Source organism: Oncorhynchus mykiss, chromosome 14, assembly GCF_013265735.2.
Source record: "Oncorhynchus mykiss isolate Arlee chromosome 14, USDA_OmykA_1.1, whole genome shotgun sequence".
Classification (NCBI taxonomy): domain Eukaryota; kingdom Metazoa; phylum Chordata; class Actinopteri; order Salmoniformes; family Salmonidae; genus Oncorhynchus; species Oncorhynchus mykiss.
The window spans coordinates 34,968,272-34,990,151 of NC_048578.1; the positions used below are offsets into that span (position 1 = coordinate 34,968,272).

At 43.7% G+C, this 21,880-nt stretch overlaps 1 protein-coding gene across 1 annotated transcript in view; it reads left to right on the forward strand.

Annotated features, from left to right (window-relative positions):
- Positions 1 to 21,880, forward strand: part of LOC110489217 (protocadherin Fat 2) — a 68,355-nt gene that overhangs the window by 7,523 nt on the left and 38,952 nt on the right. The window contains exons 2-8 of the mRNA XM_021561849.2: positions 652 to 3,945; positions 4,535 to 4,846; positions 10,838 to 10,896; positions 11,149 to 11,259; positions 13,569 to 13,778; positions 14,080 to 14,287; positions 21,735 to 21,874. Coding sequence (XP_021417524.2) covers positions 669 to 3,945; positions 4,535 to 4,846; positions 10,838 to 10,896; positions 11,149 to 11,259; positions 13,569 to 13,778; positions 14,080 to 14,287; positions 21,735 to 21,874 — 4,317 coding nt within the window. The 5' untranslated portion in view covers positions 652 to 668. The remainder of the gene's footprint in view (positions 1 to 651; positions 3,946 to 4,534; positions 4,847 to 10,837; positions 10,897 to 11,148; positions 11,260 to 13,568; positions 13,779 to 14,079; positions 14,288 to 21,734; positions 21,875 to 21,880) is intronic.

A 21,880-nucleotide genomic window follows, 5' to 3' on the forward strand; every position in this document is an offset into this window, starting at 1 on the left:
TCATCACACAACAAATCTTGTTTTAAACCTGTCGTCACGCAACAAATCCTGTTTTAAACCTGTCGTCACACAACAAATCCTGTTTTATAACTGTCATCATGCAACAAATCCTGTTTTATTAACACATGTTGACAAAGGCTTTATAATAATGATTTAATTACCAGTTGTTGCACTCAAGGGAAAGGAATAATGGCATGAGGGGGGCACCACCTGTCTATTGCTGCTCTGAGGCTGTTTCTTGTCTTCAAACAATGTATTGCTTTGCTTTGGTCAAAGCATGTTAGAACAGGAGACAAATACCTCACAGCAGGCTTTCACTGTGGTGTTGTGTCATTGGTTGTTTAGTGCTCACATTGTATTGTTCAGACAGGAACAGGTAGTCGGGAAATGACAATCTGGTCAAATAGCTGGATTTTGTATGTACTTATATGTGACTTATTGAACTATATACCGCATTGCTAAAAAAAAAAAAATGCATATTTGTTCCTGGCATATGAACTAAAATTCTCTCTCTCTCTCTCTCTCTCTCTCTCTCTCTCTCTCTCTCTCTCTCTCTCTCTCTCTCTCTCTCTCTCTCTCTCTCTCTCTCTCTCTCTCTCTCTCTCTCTCTCTCTCTCTCTCTCTCTCTCTCTCTCTCTCTCTCTCTCTCAGAGCTGAGGACCCTGCTGATGACAGTGAAGATGGTTACAACAGACACAAGTACACTACTCTTAGTGGTAGCAGTCTTTCTAAACCTAGTAGCAAGTAACGAGTACCACAATTTGCGCTTGGGAAAGGACAGCTCTCCCATGAGGTTCACCTTTCATCTCTACAATGCCACCATTAATGAGAACTCAGCCCCCAGGACTGCTGTGGAGAGTCCCATCAAGATGGGCGTAGTGATCGATCCTTTGTGGAACATCAAGTTCAAACTCGTCTCTGGAGACGACGACGGCCTATTCAAAGCGGAAGAGGTCAGAGTAGGGGATTTCTGCATTCTGCGAATCAAAACGCGCAGCAGTATTTCTGCATCACTGAACAGGGAAGTAAGAGACAGTTACACTCTCACCATTGAAGCCACTGAAATCACGTACGACTTCCAGGCCACGACCAAGGTATTGGTTCAGGTGCTTGATACCAATGACCTGAAACCGCTCTTCTACCCAGCCTCGTACAACGTAGTCATCAGGGAAGACGCTCCGTTGAAGTCCAGCGTGGTCAGGGTCAGTGCGACGGACGCGGATATTGGCTGCAACGCTGAGTTCTATTACTCCTTTACGACTAGAGCCCATCCGTTCGCCGTTGATCCTTTCTCAGGCACCATCAGCCTCGTCAAGAGACTGAACCACAGCCGAGCAGAAACATACGATCTCACTGTATTAGCCGAGGACAGGACCAAGAAGATATCTGGGGTTAAGAAGTTTGGCAACGTTGCCAGCGTTACAGTGACCATAGAAAAGGTCTCTTCGACCGGCCCCACCATCAAACCTCTCCCAGTTGTCCTGGCTCAGAAGGACGAAGAGGAGAAGATAACTATTGATGTCCTTGTAGAGTCGGGTGTAAAGCAGGTTGAGTCCGTTAGTATTGTTGGCGGGGATCCACAGAGGTATTTTGAGATTATTCCATCCAGCCAGCAAGTCGATGGATTCCAAGTGGTCTCCACCAAGAGAATGAACTGGTCCCAGAGCCCATCTGGATTCAACCTCTCCCTTCAAGCTAAAGACAAGAGCAGTCCACCTTTAGTTTCTCCAGTTTCAGAAATCCATATCCCTTCGTATAAACAAAGCCTGTTTAGCTTTCTGGAAGACACTTACATTCTCACACTAAGTGAGTTTTCACCACCAAAAACACATGTGGTCAGAGTTAGTGTGAGTCCAGCACATTTGAATGTTACATTCCACATTAAAAGTAACTCTGATAGCCACAAATTTAAGATTAACCCCAAAACAGGCATACTTGTTACCTCAGAGTCCTTTGACTTTGAGAAAAAGTCTCGTTATGAATTCGACGTGATAGCGAATCACGGTGAAGCCGAGACCCATATAGTCATTGAGATAACTGACGAAAATGACAACGCCCCCACATTCACCAAGCCCTCATACCAAACCACACTGTCAGAGAACGTACCTATAGGCAGCAGCGTTCTAACAGTCTCTGCAATAGACGTGGACAGGGGTCGAAATGGCTTCGTGACCTATGCCATAGCCAACTCAGCTCCTTCCCCATTCACAATAGACGCAATCAGTGGTGTGATCTCTACATCTGAGGATCTGGACTACGAGTTGATGAAGAGGTGGTATCATCTCAGAGTGTGGGCTTCGGACAGCGGCAGTCCCTTCAGTCATGTTTCTGAATGCGCTGTGACGATCACCATGAGCAACGTCAACGACAACACCCCTCTGTTTGAGCAGGTGGGATGCAACGCCACCATACCTGTAGATTTAGCGGTGGGAGAGCCAATCACAGAGCTGTCTGCTGTTGACCTGGACGAACTACAACAGCTCAGATATGTGATCGAGTCAGGGAATGACCAAAAACTGTTTGACATTGATGCTGTATCAGGAATCATTACACTGATCAGACAGATACCCACAGTTTCGATAGAGACTGAATTACCTTCGTTCAGACTCAGAATCACAGCAACCGACGGTAAACATACCTCTGATCCCTCTGTTGTTACTGTTACTGTCATCAACCAGAGCATTGAAGCCACAGTCAGTTGTCAGGAGACTGGGATTTTCAAACGTCTCACAGACAAACTGATAGAATCCATAAAGCCAGTGTTGACTATCCAGGATGAGGAATCCTTCTCAGACGTTCATATCATCAACCGCCACTCTCCTAAGTTCAACTCTGGCATCCCGAGTACTATTGACATCAGAGAGGACTTCCCTTTAAATTCTACTATCCTTCACTTCAAGGCTTCAGATAATGACACCGGATTCAACAGCAAGCTTGTGTATGCCATCTCAAGTGGAAATGAAGACGGGTGTTTCTCCATTGGTATTTGGTCTGGGGAGCTTAAGCTTGTGTGTCCTTTAGACCGAGAAACCAAAGAGTTCTACATTTTGAACGTAACTGTCTATGATTTAGGAAGCCCACAAACCTCAGCATGGAAATTTCTTGCTGTGAATCTATTGGATGTTAACGACAACCGACCAGTCTTCAACCAATCCAGGTATGTCGTGCACATCCCAGAGAACACGGAGGTTGACACAACGATATTCCAAATGCACGCAACAGATTTAGACTCTGAGGGCAACGGAAACATCCTATATTCGATGCTAACGCTAACCAATCTGTTCAAGATCAATGAACTCACTGGAAAAGTCAAGGTGTCTGGTCGTTTAGACAGAGAAGCCTTTCCCAGACATGACCTGAAGGTAGAGGCTAGAGATCAGTCTAAAAAAGACCCACAGCTCTTCTCTTTGACCGATCTGGTGGTCGTTTTGGAGGACATCAACGACAATCCTCCCAAGTTCGTCCCCAAGATCTACAACATCAAAGTCCCTGAGGACTTTCCCTTGGGGACGGTGCTACTGTGGGTCGAGAGCTACGACTTAGACCTGGGCAGTGCTGGACAGGTCAGCTACAACCTGAAGAACAGTGAGAACGGGACCTTTTTTCTGGACGCGTTGACGGGATCTCTAACCCTTGAGAAGGAACTGGACTTCGAGAGGAGACAGTCTTACAACCTGACGGTTCAAGCAGTTGACCATGGTCTTCCTCGGTCACTCTCCTCTTCCTGTTTCATCGAGGTGGAGGTCCTGGATGTGAATGAGAACCTGAATAAGCCGGTCTTCTCCATGTTTGTCTATGAGGCCTCAGTGATGGAGGACGCTCCTGTGGGAACCTCAGTGTTCACGCTGACAGCAGCAGACAGGGACCAGGGGAAAGATGGAGTCGTCAGGTATCACATTCACGATGGATCTGGACTGGGAGTTTTCATGATCGATGAGGAAACAGGTAAATGTGTGTGTGTGTGTGTGTGTTTGTGTGTGTGTTTGTGTGTGTGTTTGTGTGTGTGTGTGATAACAGTAAAAATCTATTTGATATAATTTTCTTTAGTATGAATGCATTGCTGTTACAGTAGATGAGAAGTGGTATAACAGTTGATAAAGCCTGTGGTAAAAAGAAGAAAAAAGAAAATGGATGTGCAATTGTTAAAATAACCTGAGGCTGCTTGGGACGTGTTCCTACATACTGGCTACTTTACAGAGGATAGCCTGTGACCTCACATTCCATTAGCATGGCTCCCTCCTGTTGGGAAATTAGATAGAGAAATAGAAATAGACAATGCTGTGTCATTGTAGTGTGGAATACCTGCACTGATACACATGGCCTCCCTTTCAGAATCTTACTCCTACTTATAATCTTTTAGATTTTGACAACGTATTCTCTAGTTTTAACCAAATAACATTTTTTTTTTTGGGGGGGGGGGGGTAAACCTAGATGATTTAACTATCCAAGTTGTTCATCACCACACCTGTCAGCCAGAAAATGATGTGAATACAGATGGATGACATTATAAACGATTTCTCCTTCTGTTTTGCAGGTGTAATCCGCACGGCTGAGACGTTGGACCGCGAGGCCGTCCCACACTACTGGATGTCGGTCTATGCCAAAGACCTTGGCACCATCCCTCTAGTGACCTGGACAGACATATTTGTGGAAGTCCTGGACATCAATGATAATCCTCCCCAGATGTCCCAGCCGGTCTACTTCGGCTCAGTCCTGGAAAACATGCCTAAAGACAAGTCAGTGGTTCAGGTCACTGCTACTGACGTGGACAGCTCCTCTGAGGGGAAACTCACCTTCCAGCTGTTGGAGTCACCGCGGAGATATTTCACCATCAACACCAAGACAGGTAACTGACACATTTCACAAGGAAACACGGACCGATGTGATTTTATTTCTGTAGTCGAACACCTTTGAGGAAATACAGGTTGTTGTATTGTGTCCATATCTCATTTTGACAACCTACAACATCCATTCAGTTTCGTCAAATGTACATCAAATTTTTTGCAATTTTTCTTGTTCATGTGTTTCAAATATACATCTCAATAGACCATTTATCTGTAAAACATGGCAGCTTGTGGTTTCTCAAGTCGAATAGAAAATGGTAGATTATAACATGTGTCAACGGTAAGGTGCACATGCATCACCCAGGGTGTGCCACATCACGTGAGGCCGGATCAAGGTTAAACTACGCTTCTTTTCTACCTGTAAATGTACAACAAAAATGATCCAGTCATGTCTGGGCTGGGACGGCAGTGAGTGTAAAATATCAACTGCCCAACCAGGAAGTTAAACCCCAAATCTCTGACAGTTTCATCTTGCAGCTGAGTGCCTGTCACACAGCAACAGAGCATGGGCCTTTGAAAACAGGGCAAATTGCAACCAGATTAGCTCTACGTCGCAAGCTCCTACAAGTCTGTCTGTCCTCGACTTGTAATCTCTGCTGGGCTGTGTGTGTGTGTGTGTGTGTGTGTGTGTGTCCCCTTACCCCCAGGCTAACACCAAAGGATTAAAGCTGAAAAGACACTCCATTAATGCCTTGGAAGACGTACAATAGATTAGATGTTTTATAGAAACACCCAGTGTAATCAAGAGACAGGTTAGTTTCGCTGAGACTACCTGGGAGTGGGGAGGGGAAAACTAGCTGCTATTGGCAGAGAGGTTTGCAGCTCTCTTTTTTATTAGTCTAGTAACTCATTTACTTCCTGGTGATGTCACCAGGCATGCCAAAACTCCTCCCACTAAAACAGGCAAACATTTCAGGTGGTCTTTTCAAACAGCTCTAACACTAAAAGGGTATCATCATTTTCACAATTTCACAGTATTATCCCAACCTCATAGTGTGGAAATATACACGGAGTGTACAAAACATTAGGAACACCTGCTCTTTCCATGACATAGACTGACCAGGTGAATCCAGGTGAACGCTATTGTCCCTTATTGATGTCACTTGTTAAAATATTGAAGTGCCTTTGAACGGGGTATGGCAGTAGGTGCCAGGCACACCGGTTTGAGTGTGTCAAGAACTACAACGCTGCTGGGTTTTTCATGCTCAATAGTTTCTCATGTGTCAAGAATGGTCCACCACCCAAAGGACATCCAGCCAACTTGACACAACTGTGGGAAGCAATGGAGTCAACATGGGCCAGCATTCCTGTGGAACGCTTTCGACACCTTGTAGAGTCCATGCCCTGACGAACTGAGGCTGTTCTTAGGGCAAAAAGGGCTGCAATTCAATATCAGGAAGATGTACACTCAGTGTATATAAAACACAGGAAAATCAGGGTTTTGACTGCACTGGGCCTTTAACTCATTACAATGACAAGGACCTTGTCCTTCTACATTCTGAAAGTATTCAGACCCCTTGACTTTTTCCACATTTTGTTACGTTACAGCCTTATTCTAAAATGTATTACACCCCCCCCCTCTTCAATCTACACACAATAACCCATAATGACAAAGCAAAAAAAAAAAAAAAAATATATTTTTTGCTCTGTTGCCTCGATCCTGGCTAGTCTCTCAGTCCCTGTTGCTAAAAAACGTCCCCACAGCATGATGCTGACACCACCATGCTTCACCGTAGGGATGGTGACAGGTTTCCTCCAGATGTGACGCTTGGCATTCAGTCCAAAGAGTTCAATCTTGGTTACATCATTTATCATGGTCTTAGAGTCCTTTAGGTGCCTTTTGGCAAACTCCAAGCGGGCTGTCATGTGCCTTTTACGTGAGGAGTGGCTTCCGTCTGGCCACTCTACCACAAAGGCCTGATTGGTGGAGTGCTACAGAGATGGTTGTCCTTCTGGAAGGTTCTCCCATCTCTACAGAGGAACTCTGGAGCTCAGTCAGAGTGACCATCAGGTCCTTGGTTAGCTCCATGACCAAGGCCCTTCTCCCCCGATTGCTCAGTTTGGCCAGGCGGCCAGCTCTAGGAAGAGTCTTGGTGGTTCCAAACTTCTTCCATTGAAGAATGATGGAGGCCACTGTGTTTTTCGAGACCTTCAATGCTGCAGAAATGTTTTGGTACCGTTCCCTAGATCTGTGCCTCGACATAACCCTGTCTCAGAGCTTTACGGACAATTCCTTCGACCTAATGGCTTGTTTTTTACTCTGACATGCACTGTCAACTATGGGACCTTATATAGACAGGTGTGTGCCTTGCCAAATCCTGTCCAATCAATTGAATATACCACGGGTGGACTCCAGTCAAGTTGTAGAAACATCTCAAGGACGATCAATGGAAATAGGATGCTCCTGAGCTCAATTTCGAGTCTCATAGCAAAAGGGTCTGTGTAGTTATGTAAATTAACTACATTTGAATAAAATTGCAAAAAATTATAAAAACCTGTTTTTCGCTTTATCATTATGGGGTATTGTGTGTAGATTGATGAGGATTTTTTTTTTTTAAAGTAATCCATTTTAGAATAAGGCTGTAACGTAACACAATTTGGAAAAAGTCAAGGGGTCTGAATGCACTGTAGGTGAATACAAAACGATCAATGAAGTGAAACCTCAGCTTCTATCACACAAACAGCATGGTAGATTCATTTCTGCCACGAGAGGATATGAGCTGTGCTCCTCATGTCTGAACAGGATCAACACGTGACTCAGAGAAGTCTGACTAAGATCTTAATTCAGGAGTGTAGCAGCTAAGTGCACAAGGTACAGTATCTGTTGAGATGTCCCAGCAGGAAGTCAGATAAGAACCAGTAATACATTTCAATAGAAGCAGTGTAGCTGTATCACCAGCTGGAAGAAACAGAAAAATCTAAACTAGAAAATATTAATCATTTGCGGGTGCTTATATTTGTCCTGTAATTGTTGTTTTCTGTATATCTCAACTCCCCCAGGGGGTGTGGTCACATTGTCAAGTACCGCAAGAGCAATTGGGTTAAGTGCCTTGCTCCAGGGCACAGAGAAAGCTTTTCACCTTGTCTGCACTGGGACACAAACGGGGACACTAACACTCTAACCTTAAGGCTACCTGCCACCCCAGAAGAAAACATATGGAGGTCAAGAGACCTCTTTTACAAGGAGGCCTAGCAGAGAAGGACAACTTCATTACAAAAACACAGACACAGGAAGTAAACCAACAACGTCTGTGCTAAATGATAAAAGCAGCAGCTTCCTAACGTGTCTCACCTGTCTAAATAATGTCTCCGCTAAAGACCCAGCAGGATTTGTTTTTGAGTGCCGTAAAAGCGAAATGCCCCTTAAATGATCATCTCCACTCACTTCAACCACCCCCCCCCCCCACACACACACACACACACACACACACACATACGCACGCGCACACACACACACACACACACACACACACACACACACACACACACGCACGCACACACACACAAATACGCACACACACACACACACACACACACACACGCACACACACACAGACACACACACACACACACACACACACGCACACACGCACACACGCACACACACACAAACACACGCACGCACGCACACACACATACACACACACACACACACACACACACACACACGCACACACGCACGCACACACGCACACACACACGCGGTAGTCTGTAGGCCACTACTCTGATATCAACTCAGGCATGTTTAGTCTGTAGGCCACTACTCTGATATCAACTCAGGCATGTTTAGTCTGTAGGCCACTACTCTGATATCAACTCAGGCATGTTTAGTCTGTAGGCCACTACTCTGATATCAACTCAGGCATGTTTAGTCTGCAGGCCACTACTCTGATATCAACTCAGGCATGTTTAGTCTGTAGGTCACTACTCTGATATCAACTCAGGCATGTTTAGTCTGCAGGCCACTACTCTGATATCAACTCAGGCATGTTTAGTCTGTAGGCCACTACTCTGATATCAACTCAAGCATGTTTAGTCTGTAGGCCACTACTCTGATATCAACTCAGGCATGTTTAGTCTGTAGGCCACTACTCTGATATCAACTCAGGCATGTTTAGTCTGCAGGCCACTACTCTGATATCAACTCAGGCATGTTTAGTCTGCAGGCCACTACTCTGATATCAACTCAGGCATGTTTAGTCTGTAGGCCACTACTCTGATATCAACTCAGGCATGTTTAGTCTGTAGGCCACTACTCTGATATCAACTCAGGCATGTTTAGTCTGTAGGCCACTACTCTGATATCAGCTCAGGCGGTGAAACAGACAACCTCACCCAGTTTTCAACACGGTTGAAAAGTGCCAAACCAGTCATGTAACCTGTTTTGTCAGGTTTTCTGATCTCATAGACCCTTTAATTTGGCAGGAGAATTGGCCTGTTAAACTAACAGAAGCAACATGGCAGGATAATTGACCTGTTAAAGGAACAGAAGCAGAATGGGAAATCTTTACTAAATGACAATACAGTAGTGGATAGTGTATCAGTGGATAGATTGGGTAAGGGGAAAGGGAAAGGGGAAATGGGAAGGGGAAATGTGAAAGGGGAAGGGGAAATGAGAAAGGGGAAGGGGACATGGGAAGGGGAAATGGAAAGGGAAAAGGGGATACCTAGTCAGATTGTAGCAGGTTGACGTTTATTGTCATAAGACTTGTCCTGGAGGCAGAACTGAGCGATTTTCCCTCAGGCAGGCCAGCTGTAAAGTCAACATTCATGAAAACAAACATTTACTTTTTGGTCTTAATTTAAGGTCATCATTAGGCATTAGGGTTAGTGTTGTGGTGAAGGTTGTGGTTAGGCATTAGGGTTCAAATCTGATTTTATGACTTTCTGGCTGTGCCAGCTCGTGACCACTCTTTTGTATTGGCCAACTCCTGCAACACACGTTATACTATTAAATTATCCACAGTCCTAAAACGTTGAGTATTTTATAAACAATAACAGGATCTAGAAAGTTCTCAGAGGTTTCTTTGTTTAGACCATGAAGACAAATAAACACTGTCAACAAACAGACGGGGTTGTGGGAAGACAGAAGAGTTAACCAGCTGCATGGGGCTCAGACAGTGACAAGTGTGCTGGGTGATTCCACTAACTTGGTGCCTTTTGAGAAGCGTAAAAAAAAAACACACACTGTTTCCTTCTCTCCCTGTGTTTCCTTCTCCCTCTGTTTCCTTCTCTCTCTCTGTGTTTCCTTCTCTCTCTCTGTTTCCTTCTCTCCCTGTTTCCTTCTCTCTCTGATTTCTTCTCTCTCTGATTTCTTCTCTCTCTCTTTTTCCTTCTCTCTCTCTGTTTCTTTCTCTGTTTCCTTCTCTCACTCTGTTTCCTTCTCTCCCTGTGTTTCCTTCTCTATCTGTTTCCTTCTCTCTCTCTGTTTTCTTCTCACTCTGTTACCTTATCACTCTGTTTCCTTCTATCTGTTTCCTTCTCCATCTGTATCCTTCTCTCTCTCTGTTTTCTTCTCTCTCTGTTTCCTCTTTCTCTGTTTCCTTCTCTCTCTCTGATTCCTTCTCTCTCTGTTTCCTTCTCTCTCTGATTCCTCCTCTCGCTCTGTTTCCTTCTCTCTCTCTGTTTCCTTCTCTCTCTCTGTTTCCTTCTCTCTTTCTGTTTCCTTCTCTCTCTATGTTTCCTTCTCTCTCTCTGTTTCCTCTCTCTCTCTGTTTCCTTCTCTCTCTCTAATTTCTTCTCTCTTTCTATTTCTCCCTCTGTTTCCTTCTCTCTCTCTGTTTCCTTCTCTCTCTGTTTCCTTCTCTCTCTATGTTTCCTTCTCTCTCTCTGTTTCCTTCTCTCTCTCTATGTTTCCTTCTCTCTCTCTGATTTATTCTCTCTTTCTGTTTCTCCCTCTGTTTCCTTCTCTCTCCCATATTCCTTCTCCCTCGGTTTCCTTCTCGCTCTGTTTCCTTCTCTCGCTGTTTCCTTCACTCTCTCTGTTTTCTTAGGCGTCATCAACACTCTGACCTCTCTGGACCGGGAACAGCAGTCTGAGCACAGTATCGAGGTAGGAGACTGAGACACCTGCTTGTCATTAAACAACATGTGAATTTTTTACGAGATCGTTAAAAAGGCCTGAAATGAGAGCTTAAACTACTCTATAAATTATCCGTAACGTGTGTGGTCTTGATAAATAACATTTCTCACCAAATATATGTGATTTGTGATACATAAAACGTATTTATTTAATTTAAGTCTCAATCAATCCTCCATATCCTACTGTTAGACTAACCCGTCTTCCCCCTCTTCCTCCTCTCAGGTGATAGTGTCAGACAACGGAGCCCCTCCTCTCCGCTCCACCTCTACAGTGATCATCCAGGTGCTGGATGAGAACGACAACAGACCTCAGTTCAACCACAAGCTCTTCCAGGTCTGCTTCTATTGGCTCTTTGGGGTTTCGGTTCAGCATCCGAAAGGGCACCCTATTTCCTGCATAGGCTGTGTTTACACAGGCAGCCCAAATCTGATCTTTTTTCCACTCATTTGTCTTTTGTCCAATAACATCAGATCTTTTTCTTATTTTTTTCCCCCCTAATTTCATGGTATCCAATTGTTAGAATTTGTTACTGTCTTGTATCATCGCTACAACTCCCGTACGGGCTCGGGAGAGACGAAGGTCGAGAGCCATGCGTCCTCCGAAACACAACCCAACCAAGCCGCACTGCTTCTTAACACAGCTCGCATCCAACCCGGAAGCCAGCCACACCAATGTGTTGGAGGAAACACCGTGCACCTAGCGACCTGGTAAGCGCGCACTGCGCCCGACCAGCCAGTGCGCGATGAGACAAGGATATCCCTACCGGCTAAACCCTCCCTAACCCGGACGGCGCTAGGCCAATTTTGCGTCGCCCCATGAACCTCCCAGTCGCGGCCGGCTGCGACAGACCCTGGGCTCGAACCCAAAATCTCTGGTGACACAGCTAGCACTGTGATAACATCGGATATTTGTTTCAGAGCTGATCTAATTAGTCAAAATACCAATTAGTGAAAGCAGTGGCGGTTCAAGCTTGTATGGCTTCCTGGGTGAACCCCCCCTTCAGCCCCCCAGGGCTATCTTCTGTATACCAACCCTACCTTGTCACAATACAACTGATTGGCTCAAATGCATTAAGAAGGAAAGAAATTCTACAAATTAACTTTTAACAAGGCACACTTGTTAATTTAATTGCATTCCAGGTGACTACGCATGATGCTGGTTAAGAGAACTACAAGAGTGTGCAAAGCTGTCATCAAGGCAAACTTTTTAATATAAATTTTTATTTAACCTTTATTTAACTAGGCAAGACTTGTTCTTAACTCAGTTAAGAACAAATTCTTATTTACAATGACGGCCTACCACGGCCAAACCCAGACGACGCTGGGCCAATTGTACGCTGCCCTATGGGACTCCCAATCACGGCCGGATGTGATGCAGCCTGGATTCAAACCAGGGACTGCAGTGACACCTCTGAGATGCAGTGCCTCAGACCACAGCGCCACTCGGGAGCCCAAAAGGGTGGCTACTTTGAAGAATCTAAAATACTAAATATATTTAGATTTAACACTTTTTTGGTTACTACATGATTCCATATGTGCTATTTCATCGTTTTGATGTCTTCACTATTATTCTACAATGTAAAAATAGTACAAATAAAGCAAAACCCTTGAATGAGGAGGTGTGTCGAAGCTTTTGACTGGAACTTTGACGGTGGCTTTTGACTGGTGCTTTGACCGGTGCTTTGACCGGTGGCTTGCGAAAGTATTCACCCCCCCTTGGTATTTTTCCTATTTTGTTGCCTTACAACTTTGAATTAAAATAGATTTTTTTTGGGGGGGGGGGGTTATATCATTTGATCTACACAACATGCCTACCACTTTGAAGATGCTATTTTTTTATAGCATAACTATTTACTCCCCCCAAAGTCAATACCTTGTAGAGCCACCTTTTGCAGCAATTACAGCTGCAAGTCTCTTGGGGCATGTCTCTATAAGCTTGGCACATCTAGCCACTGGGATTTTTGCCCATTCTTCAAGTTGGATGGGTTTCGCTGGGGTACGGCCATTTTTAAGTCATACCACAGATTCTCAATTGGATTGAAGTCTGGGCTTTGACTAGGCCATTCCAAGACATTTCAATGTTAAAACATTAAAACATTTGAATGTTGTTTTTTTTATTTTGTCTATGTGTAGGGCCATTATTTTGCTGGAAGGTGAACCTCTGTCCCAGTCTCAAATCTCTGGAAGACTGAAACAGGTTTCCCTCAAGAATTTCCCTGTATTTAGCACCATCCATCGTTCTTTCAATTCTGACCAGTTTCCCAGTCCCTGCCGATGAAAAACATGGGATGGTGTTCTCGGGGTGATGAGAGGTGTTGGGTTTGTGCCAGACATAGCTTTTTCCTTGATAGCCAAAACCTAAATTTTAGTCTCATCTGACCAGAGTACCTTCTTCCATATATTTTGGGAGTCTCCCACATACCTTTTGGCGAACACCAAACGTGTTTGTTTATTTTTTTCTTTAAACGCAGCCATTGTGCACTACTTTTGACTTGGACCATATCTGGTTAAAATTAGTGCACTAATTAGGGAATAGGATGCCATTCAGCCCTACTTACTATTAAAGCACTTTGTATCAGCTACTGATGTAATAATGGGCTTTTATAAATAAATGTGACTGATTAATTCATTGATTGGTTCCAGGTAAAACTACCTGAGCAACACAGGGGTCAGGGGGCGGAACCACAGGCGGAGGTGTGTCGGATGGTTGCCCAGGACGACGATGAAGGGCCCAATGCTGAGGTCACCTTCAGTCTCCAGGACAAACAGGACGAGAGGTTTGACATCCATCCAGACACTGGGGTTGTGACGGCACACGGGGACTTTACAGCAGGCAACTACAGCATCCTCACGGTAGGTGGACAACCACATAGTTAACATGTTCCACAGATTCATCTGCTTTTCACAACCACACGCAATGGTGGAGCACTCTTTAGGACACCTGCTATTCCAAAACAAATACAACCGCATCTTCTTTCATGACTCTCGTTCACGTGTAGAGTGTAAACGTGCATGTGAAGTTGCATGGGAACACCATTGTGATGAACACCAACCCTGTCATGTTCTCATGTAGTGTGATGAGTAACACAAAGATCCACACCACAGCGCAATAACATTAGCATTGTCTCTCCATCCCATCCATTCCCTCTGTCAGATCAAAGCAGAGGATCATGGGAGTCCGGTGAGATCGTCGACAGTCCGCCTCGACGTAGAGTGGATCTCCAAGCCGACGCCCACCTCCGATCCCCTGACGTTTGACGAGCCACACTTCACCTTCGCTGTCATGGAGACGGATCCTGTCACTCACATGGTGGGGATCATCCTCACGGAGACACAGAGGCTACTGTGGTATGACATCACAGGTGAGGACTAACATCGGTAACTCTGACGTCAAATCAAATCAAATCAAAGCAAATTTTTATTGGTCACATACACATGGTTAGCAGATGTTAATGCGAGTGTAGCGAAATGCTTGTGCTTCTAGTTCACAGATCAGTAATATCTAACAAGTAATCTAACAATTTCACAACAACTACCTTATACACACAAGTGTAAAGGAATGAATAAGAATATGTACATATAAATACATGGATGAGTGTTGGTCGAGCGGCATAGGCAAGATGCAGTAGATGGTATCGAGTACAGTATATACATATGAGATGAGTAATGTCGGGTATGTAAACATTACATAAAGTGGCATTGTTTAAAGTGACTAGATGTGTTTAAAGTGATGTGTGGAGATGTGCAGTATGTTGTGTGTTGATGATATGGACCATGCATAAGATCAGCTAAGTGTTTCTTTAGTGTGTAGAATTACAGCCTATTTTATACAAACTAACATCCTGGAAAATATGATCAGATGTGTGTAATTCAATGTTTTTCTAGCAAAAGTTATATTAGTTGACACAATAAAGACTTAGAGTAAAGTTACCGTAAAAAGTAGTTGTTTTATTAAACTGACCAAACGGAATGAGTCAAAACGATCTGTCAACATTTCCGTTTACATAAAGGCAAGTCAAAACGATCTGTCAACATTACCATTTACATAAAGGCAAGGCAAAACGATCTGTCAACATTACCATTTACATAAAGGCAAGGCAAAACGATCTGTCAACATTTCCGTTTACATAAAGGCAAGTCAAAACGATCTGTCAACATTACCATTTACATAAAGGCAAGGCAAAACGATCTGTCAACATTACCATTTACATAAAGGCAAGTCAAAACGATCTGTCAACATTTCCGTTTACATAAAGGCAAGTCAAAACGATCTGTCAACATTTCCGTTTACATAAAGGCAAGGCAAAACGATCTGTCAACATTACCATTTACATAAAGGCAAGGCAAAACGATCTGTCAACATTACCATTTACATAAAGGCAAGGCAAAACGATCTGTCAACATTACCATTTACATAAAGGCAAGGCAAAACGATCTGTCAACATTACCATTTACATAAAGGCAAGTCAAAACGATCTGTCAACATTACCATTTACATAAAGGCAAGGCAAAACGATCTGTCAACATTACCATTTACATAAAGGCAAGGCAAAACGATCTGTCAACATTACCATTTACATAAAGGCAAGGCAAAACGATCTGTCAACATTACCATTTACATAAAGGCAAGGCAAAACGATCTGTCAACATTACCATTTACATAAAGGCAAGTCAAAACGATCTGTCAACATTACCATTTACATAAAGGCAAGTCAAAACGATCTGTCAACATTACCATTTACATAAAGGCAAGTCAAAACGATCTGTCAACATTACCATTTACATAAAGGCAAGGCAAAACGATCTGTCAACATTACCATTTACATAAAGGCAAGGCAAAACGATCTGTCAACATTACCATTTACATAAAGGCAAGGCAAAACGATCTGTCAACATTACCATTTACATAAAGGCAAGGCAAAACGATCTGTCAACATTACCATTTACATAAAGGCAAGTCAAAACGATCTGTCAACATTACCATTTACATAAAGGCAAGTCAAAACGATCTGTCAACATTACCATTTACATAAAGGCAAGGCAAAACGATCTGTCAACATTACCATTTACATAAAGGCAAGTCAAAACGATCTGTCAACATTACCATTTACATAAAGGCAAGTCAAAACGATCTGTCAACATTACCATTTACATAAAGGCAAGGCAAAACGATCTGTCAACATTTCCGTTTACATAAAGGCAAGTCAAAACGATCTGTCAACATTTCCGTTTACATAAAGGCAAGGCAAAACGATCTGTCAACATTACCATTTACATAAAGGCAAGGCAAAACGATCTGTCAACATTACCATTTACATAAAGGCAAGGCAAAACGATCTGTCAACATTACCATTTACATAAAGGCAAGGCAAAACGATCTGTCAACATTACCATTTACATAAAGGCAAGTCAAAACGATCTGTCAACATTACCATTTACATAAAGGCAAGGCAAAACGATCTGTCAACATTACCATTTACATAAAGGCAAGGCAAAACGATCTGTCAACATTACCATTTACATAAAGGCAAGTCAAAACGATCTGTCAACATTTCCATTTACATAAAGGCAAGGCAAAACGTGACCAATCAAAGACTGCAAATGGACTGTGAAGGAAAAGAGACTTTTATTGATGATGAGAATCTGGCATGGAGCCGTGTTTTGCTGTGAGTTTTGCTGTGCGCTGTGAGTTTTGCTGTGAGTTTTGCTGTGCGCTGTGAGTTTTGCTGTGAGTTTTGCTGTGCGCTGTGAGTTTTGCTGTGCGCTGTGAGTTTTGCTGTGTGTTTTGGTGTGCGCTGTGTGTTTTGCTGTGCGCTGTGAGTTTTGCTGTGCGCTGTGAGTTTTGCTGTGCGCTGTGAGTTTTGCTGTGCGCTGTGAGTTTTGCTGTGCGCTGTGAGTTTTGTTGTGAGTTTTGCTGTGCGCTGTGAGTTTTGCTGTGCGCTGTGAGTTTTGCTGTGTGTTTTGGTGTGCGCTGTGTGTTTTGCTGTGCGCTGTGAGTTTTGCTGTGCGCTGTGAGTTTTGCTGTGTGTTTTGGTGTGCGCTGTGTGTTTTGCTGTGCGCTGTGTGTTTTGCTGTGCGCCATGTAAACTATAATGGTAGATTGAGTTCATGTCACTCTGCTGTTGAACTGAGCAGCCTGGTCTCGGTGTGGCAGATAAGACCTCAGCGAGGGGCAGGGGCTCAGTGTGTGTGTGTGTGTGTGTGTGTGTGTGTGTGTGTGTGTGTGTGTGTGTGTGTGTGTGTGTGTGTGTGTGTGTGTGTGTGTGTGTGTGTGTGTGTGTGTGTGTGTGTGTGTGTGTGTGTGTGTGTGTGCCCTACACGCCAGCACGAGGGGAACAAAGCCAGATTTCCTCAGATGAAGGGCCAGGACACGACAGGATAGGTAGAGCCTGACTCTGATGGATGATCTGTCTCACGTGGCAGAGCACACTGGATGGATGATCTGTCTCACGTGGCAGAGCACACTGGATGGATGATCTGTCTCACGTGACAGAACACACTGGATGGATGATCTGTCTCACGTGGCAGAACACACTGGATGGATGATCTGTCTCACGTGGCAGAACACACTGGATGGATGATCTGTCTCACGTGGCAGAACACACTGGATGGATGATCTGTCTCACGTGGCAGAACACACTGGATGGATGATCTGTCTCACGTGGCAGAACACACTGGATGGATGATCTGTCTCACGTGGCAGAACACACTGGATGGATGATCTGTCTCACGTGGCCAGAACACACTGGATGGATGATCTGTCTCACGTGGCAGAGCACACTGGATGGATGATCTGTCTCACGTGGCCAGAGCACGTTGTTGACCCTTTGCTAAAGTATTCTTCCAGCTCTTTGACAATGAAATGAACTTGGATTAACTAAAAATAAGATTTTTTCTTTATTTTTGCTATTTTCCACATTGTAGAATAATAGTGAAGACATCAAAATGATGAAATATCACATATGGAATCATGTAGTAACCAAAGAAGTGTTAAACAAATCAAAATCTATTTTATTTTTTTGATTCTTCAAAGTATCCACCCTTTGCCTTGATGACAGCTTTGCACACTCTTGGCATTCTCTCAACCAGCTTCATGAGGTAGTCACCTGGAATGCATTTCAATTAACAGATGTGCCTTGTTAAAAGGTCATTTGTGGAATTTCTTTACTTCTTAATGCATTTGAGCCAATCAGTTGTGTTGTGACAAGGTAAGGGTGGTATACAGAATATGTCCTTATTTGGTAAAAGACCAAGTCCATATTATGACAAGAACAGCTCAAATAAGCCAAGAGAAATGACAGTCCATCATTAGACATGAAGACATGAAGGTCTGTACATCCGGAAGTTTCAAGTGCAGTCGCAAAAACCATCAAGCGCTATGGTGAAACTGGCTCTCATGAGGACCGCCACAGGAAAGGAAGACCCAGAGTTACCTCTGCTGCAGAGGATAAGTTGGTTAGAGTTAACTGCAGCCCAAATAAATGCTTCACAGAGTTCATGTAACAGACACATCTCAACATCAGCTGTTCAGAGGAAACTGCGTGAATCAGGAATCCATGGTCAAATTGCTGAAAAGAAACCACTACTAACGGACACCAATAAGAAGAAAAGACTGGCTTGGGCCAAGAAACACAAGCAATGGACATTAGATCAGTTAAAATGTGAGATTTTTGTTTCCAACCGCTGTGTCTTAGTGAGATGCAGAGTAGGTGAACGGATGATCTCCGCCTGTGTAGTTCCCACCGTGAAGCATGGAGGAGGAGGTGCTTTGCTGGTGACACTGTCAGTGATTTATTTAGAATTCAAGGCACACTTAACCAACATGGCTACCACAACATTCTGCAGCGATAAGCAATCCCATCTGGTTTGAGCAAAAATAATTTGTTTTTTCAACAGGACAATGACCCAACACACCTCCAGGCTATGTAAGGGCTATTTGACCAAGAAGGAGAGTGATGGGGTGCTGCATCAGATGACCTGGCCTCCACATTCACACAACCTCAACCCAATTGTGATGGTTTGGGATTAGTTGGACTGCAGAGTGAAGGAAAAGCAGCCAACAAGTGGTCAGCATACAGTATTTGGGAATTCCTTCAAGACTGTTGGAAAAGCATTCCAGGTAATGCTGGTTGAGAGAATGCCAAGAGTGTGCAAAGTTGTCATCAAGGCAAAGGGTGGCTACTTTGAAGAATTTAAAATATATAAGTCACTGACAGTGTCACCAGCAAAGCACCCCCACACCATCACACCTCCTCCTCCATGCTTCCCGGTGGGATTCACACATGCGGATATCATCCGTTCACCTACTCTGCATCTCACAAAGACACGGTGGTTGGAACCAAACATTTCAATTTTGGACTCGTCAGACTAAAGGACAGATTTACACAAGTCTACTGTCCATTGCTCGTGTTTCTTGGACCAAGAAAGTCTCTTCTTATTATTGGTGCCCTTTAGTAGTGGTTTCATTGCAGCAATTAGACCACGGAGGCCTGATTTACAGTCTCCTCTGAACAGTTGATGTTGACATATGTCTGTTGCTGGAGCTTTATTTGTGCTGCAATCGGAGGTGCAATTAACTCTAATGAACTTTGAAGAATCTCAAATAGAAAATATATTTTGTTTAACACTTTTTTGGTTACTACATGATTCCATATGTGTTATTTCATAGTTTTGATATCTTCACTTTTTTCTATAATGTAGAAAATAGTTTTAAAAAATAAAGAAAAACCTCTTGAATTAATTTGTGTGTCCAAACTTTTGACTGGTTCTGTTAACCGAAGCATGGCACTTTAGATAGTGTCTTGAAAAGAACTTGCTGGATAAATGTGGCAGCCAATGCAATTCTAATGTGTTGACCTCAGATTTCCAGCTTTTCATATGACTTGATCTTTGACTGTGACAGCTGCTTTTCAACCCATTATATATTTAAGCAATCTATGATTTTTCTTTCAAACCGTCTGGCAATATTTTTTTATCTGGGCATTGAATACTTTGGATGTTTGATTTTTCCACAGGTTAGCGTTTTTCATCATGAATCTTGTTCTACAGGCAGCTCTGCAGAGTGGTCACTAGCTAGCACAGCCACAAAGTCATAAAATCTGATTTTAAACCTAACCTTAACCACACTGCTAATGCCTAACCCTAACCTCAAATTAAGACAAAAAGTAAACAACCCACTGGGCACAAACTGATTGAAACAACGTTGTTTCCACGTCATTTCACTGAAATTACGTTCAACCATTTTTTAATCCATTATTTTACCAGGTAAGTTGACTGAGAACACGTTCTCATTTGCAGCAACGACCTTGGGAATAGTAACAGGGGAGAGGAGGGGGATGAATGAGACAATTGTAAACTTGTAAACTGGGGATTATTAGGTGACCGTGATGGTTCGAGGGTCAGATTGGGAATTTAGCCAGGACACCGGGGTTAACACCCCAGAGAGTCAGGACACCCGTTTAACGTCCCATCCAAAAGACAGCACCCTACACAGGGCAATGTCCCCAATTCACTGCCCTGGGGCATTGGGATATTTTTTAGACCAGAGGAAAGAGTGCCTCCTACTGGCCCACCAACACCACTTTCAGCATCATCTGATCTCCCATCCAGGAACTGACCAGGACCAACCCTGCTTAGCTTCAGAAGCAAGTCAGCAGTGGTATGCAGGGTGGTATGCTGGGTAGTATACGGTGTGGTATGCAGGGTGGTATGCTGCTGGCAATTTGGAATGGACGTTGAATTGACATCTGTGCCCAGTGGGAAGATTCATGCCAATAAACATCAACGTGAGTTTTTTTCAAATGTTGCAAAAGCACCAACTAGAAATCTAAACATATCTTAATTGTTCAATAATGCTCAACATTTTGTGGGAGAAGTGACATTTTAAAAATTCCCTATTTTCATGTAGTCTCACTGGAAATATTAAAAGGCAATGCCTGTTTAAAATGGAGTCATGTGAGCCTTGAAAAGGTGCATCTATTTCTTAATAAACACCATCTGGCTGAACAAGCATGAGCTTTACCCCTACTGTTCACGGCGTCTGTTGAAAATGTGTCGCTGCCAAATGTTTCCCCTTAAAACAATTGTGTTACACTTATTCTGGTACACTTGGACATGGGGGGGGGGGACGACCCTTTTCTGCAACCTTGTTTTCTGTCATTAATACATACATGGCTGAACATGTGAGGATGACGGTGGTTCGTTGGCCCCATACTGGCAGATTGTTGGCTTTTTGCTCTCAGTAAAATGAGGCGTAGTATGCACAGGAAGTAATACTTCTTAACTGTTGAGGGTGCAACACAGTACGTGTGTTTGTGGCCATGTTCAGTGAGAGGAGGGCCTCTTAGCTCATATTCCATATTCACACGCACTCATTCGGGGTGATGGCCATCATTCAAAGCGGTGAAATAGTCGTTTTTTGGAATGTTTTGTTGGTGTTCTTGTCTTTCCAACTGTCCCGACTGGGCAAACTCCATTTCCAGTGGACGCTCCAAACAGCTGCGCACACGTCCATCTGTAGAAAGAATGATCCTCCAAATATCAGCCAAGTCATTATGGTTCTGGATGGCACACCTGTGTGTCACAACTGCCATATGGGCTTTCACTCACTCCTCCCATAAGGCTATTGGGGTCAGTCTCAGTGACAGACACATATGAAGCCAAACATCCTGAGGGGCTCTGGGCAGGCTTCCATTGAGGCCTTTCAACGGTCAAAATTTCGAACTGTCAAACTTCAAACTGTCGTTGTATGGGGTGATTGAATGATATTGATTTATTTATACCGTCTCCTATCTGTTGTGTTGTTCCCAGGCGGCGACGAGGAGCAGGACTTTGACATTGAGAGGAACACAGGCAGCATCGTGATCGCCAGGCCTCTGGATGCAGGGAAGAAGTCCAACTATAATTTGACTGTACAGGTTACAGACGGGCATCAGGTCGCAACCACACAGGTGATA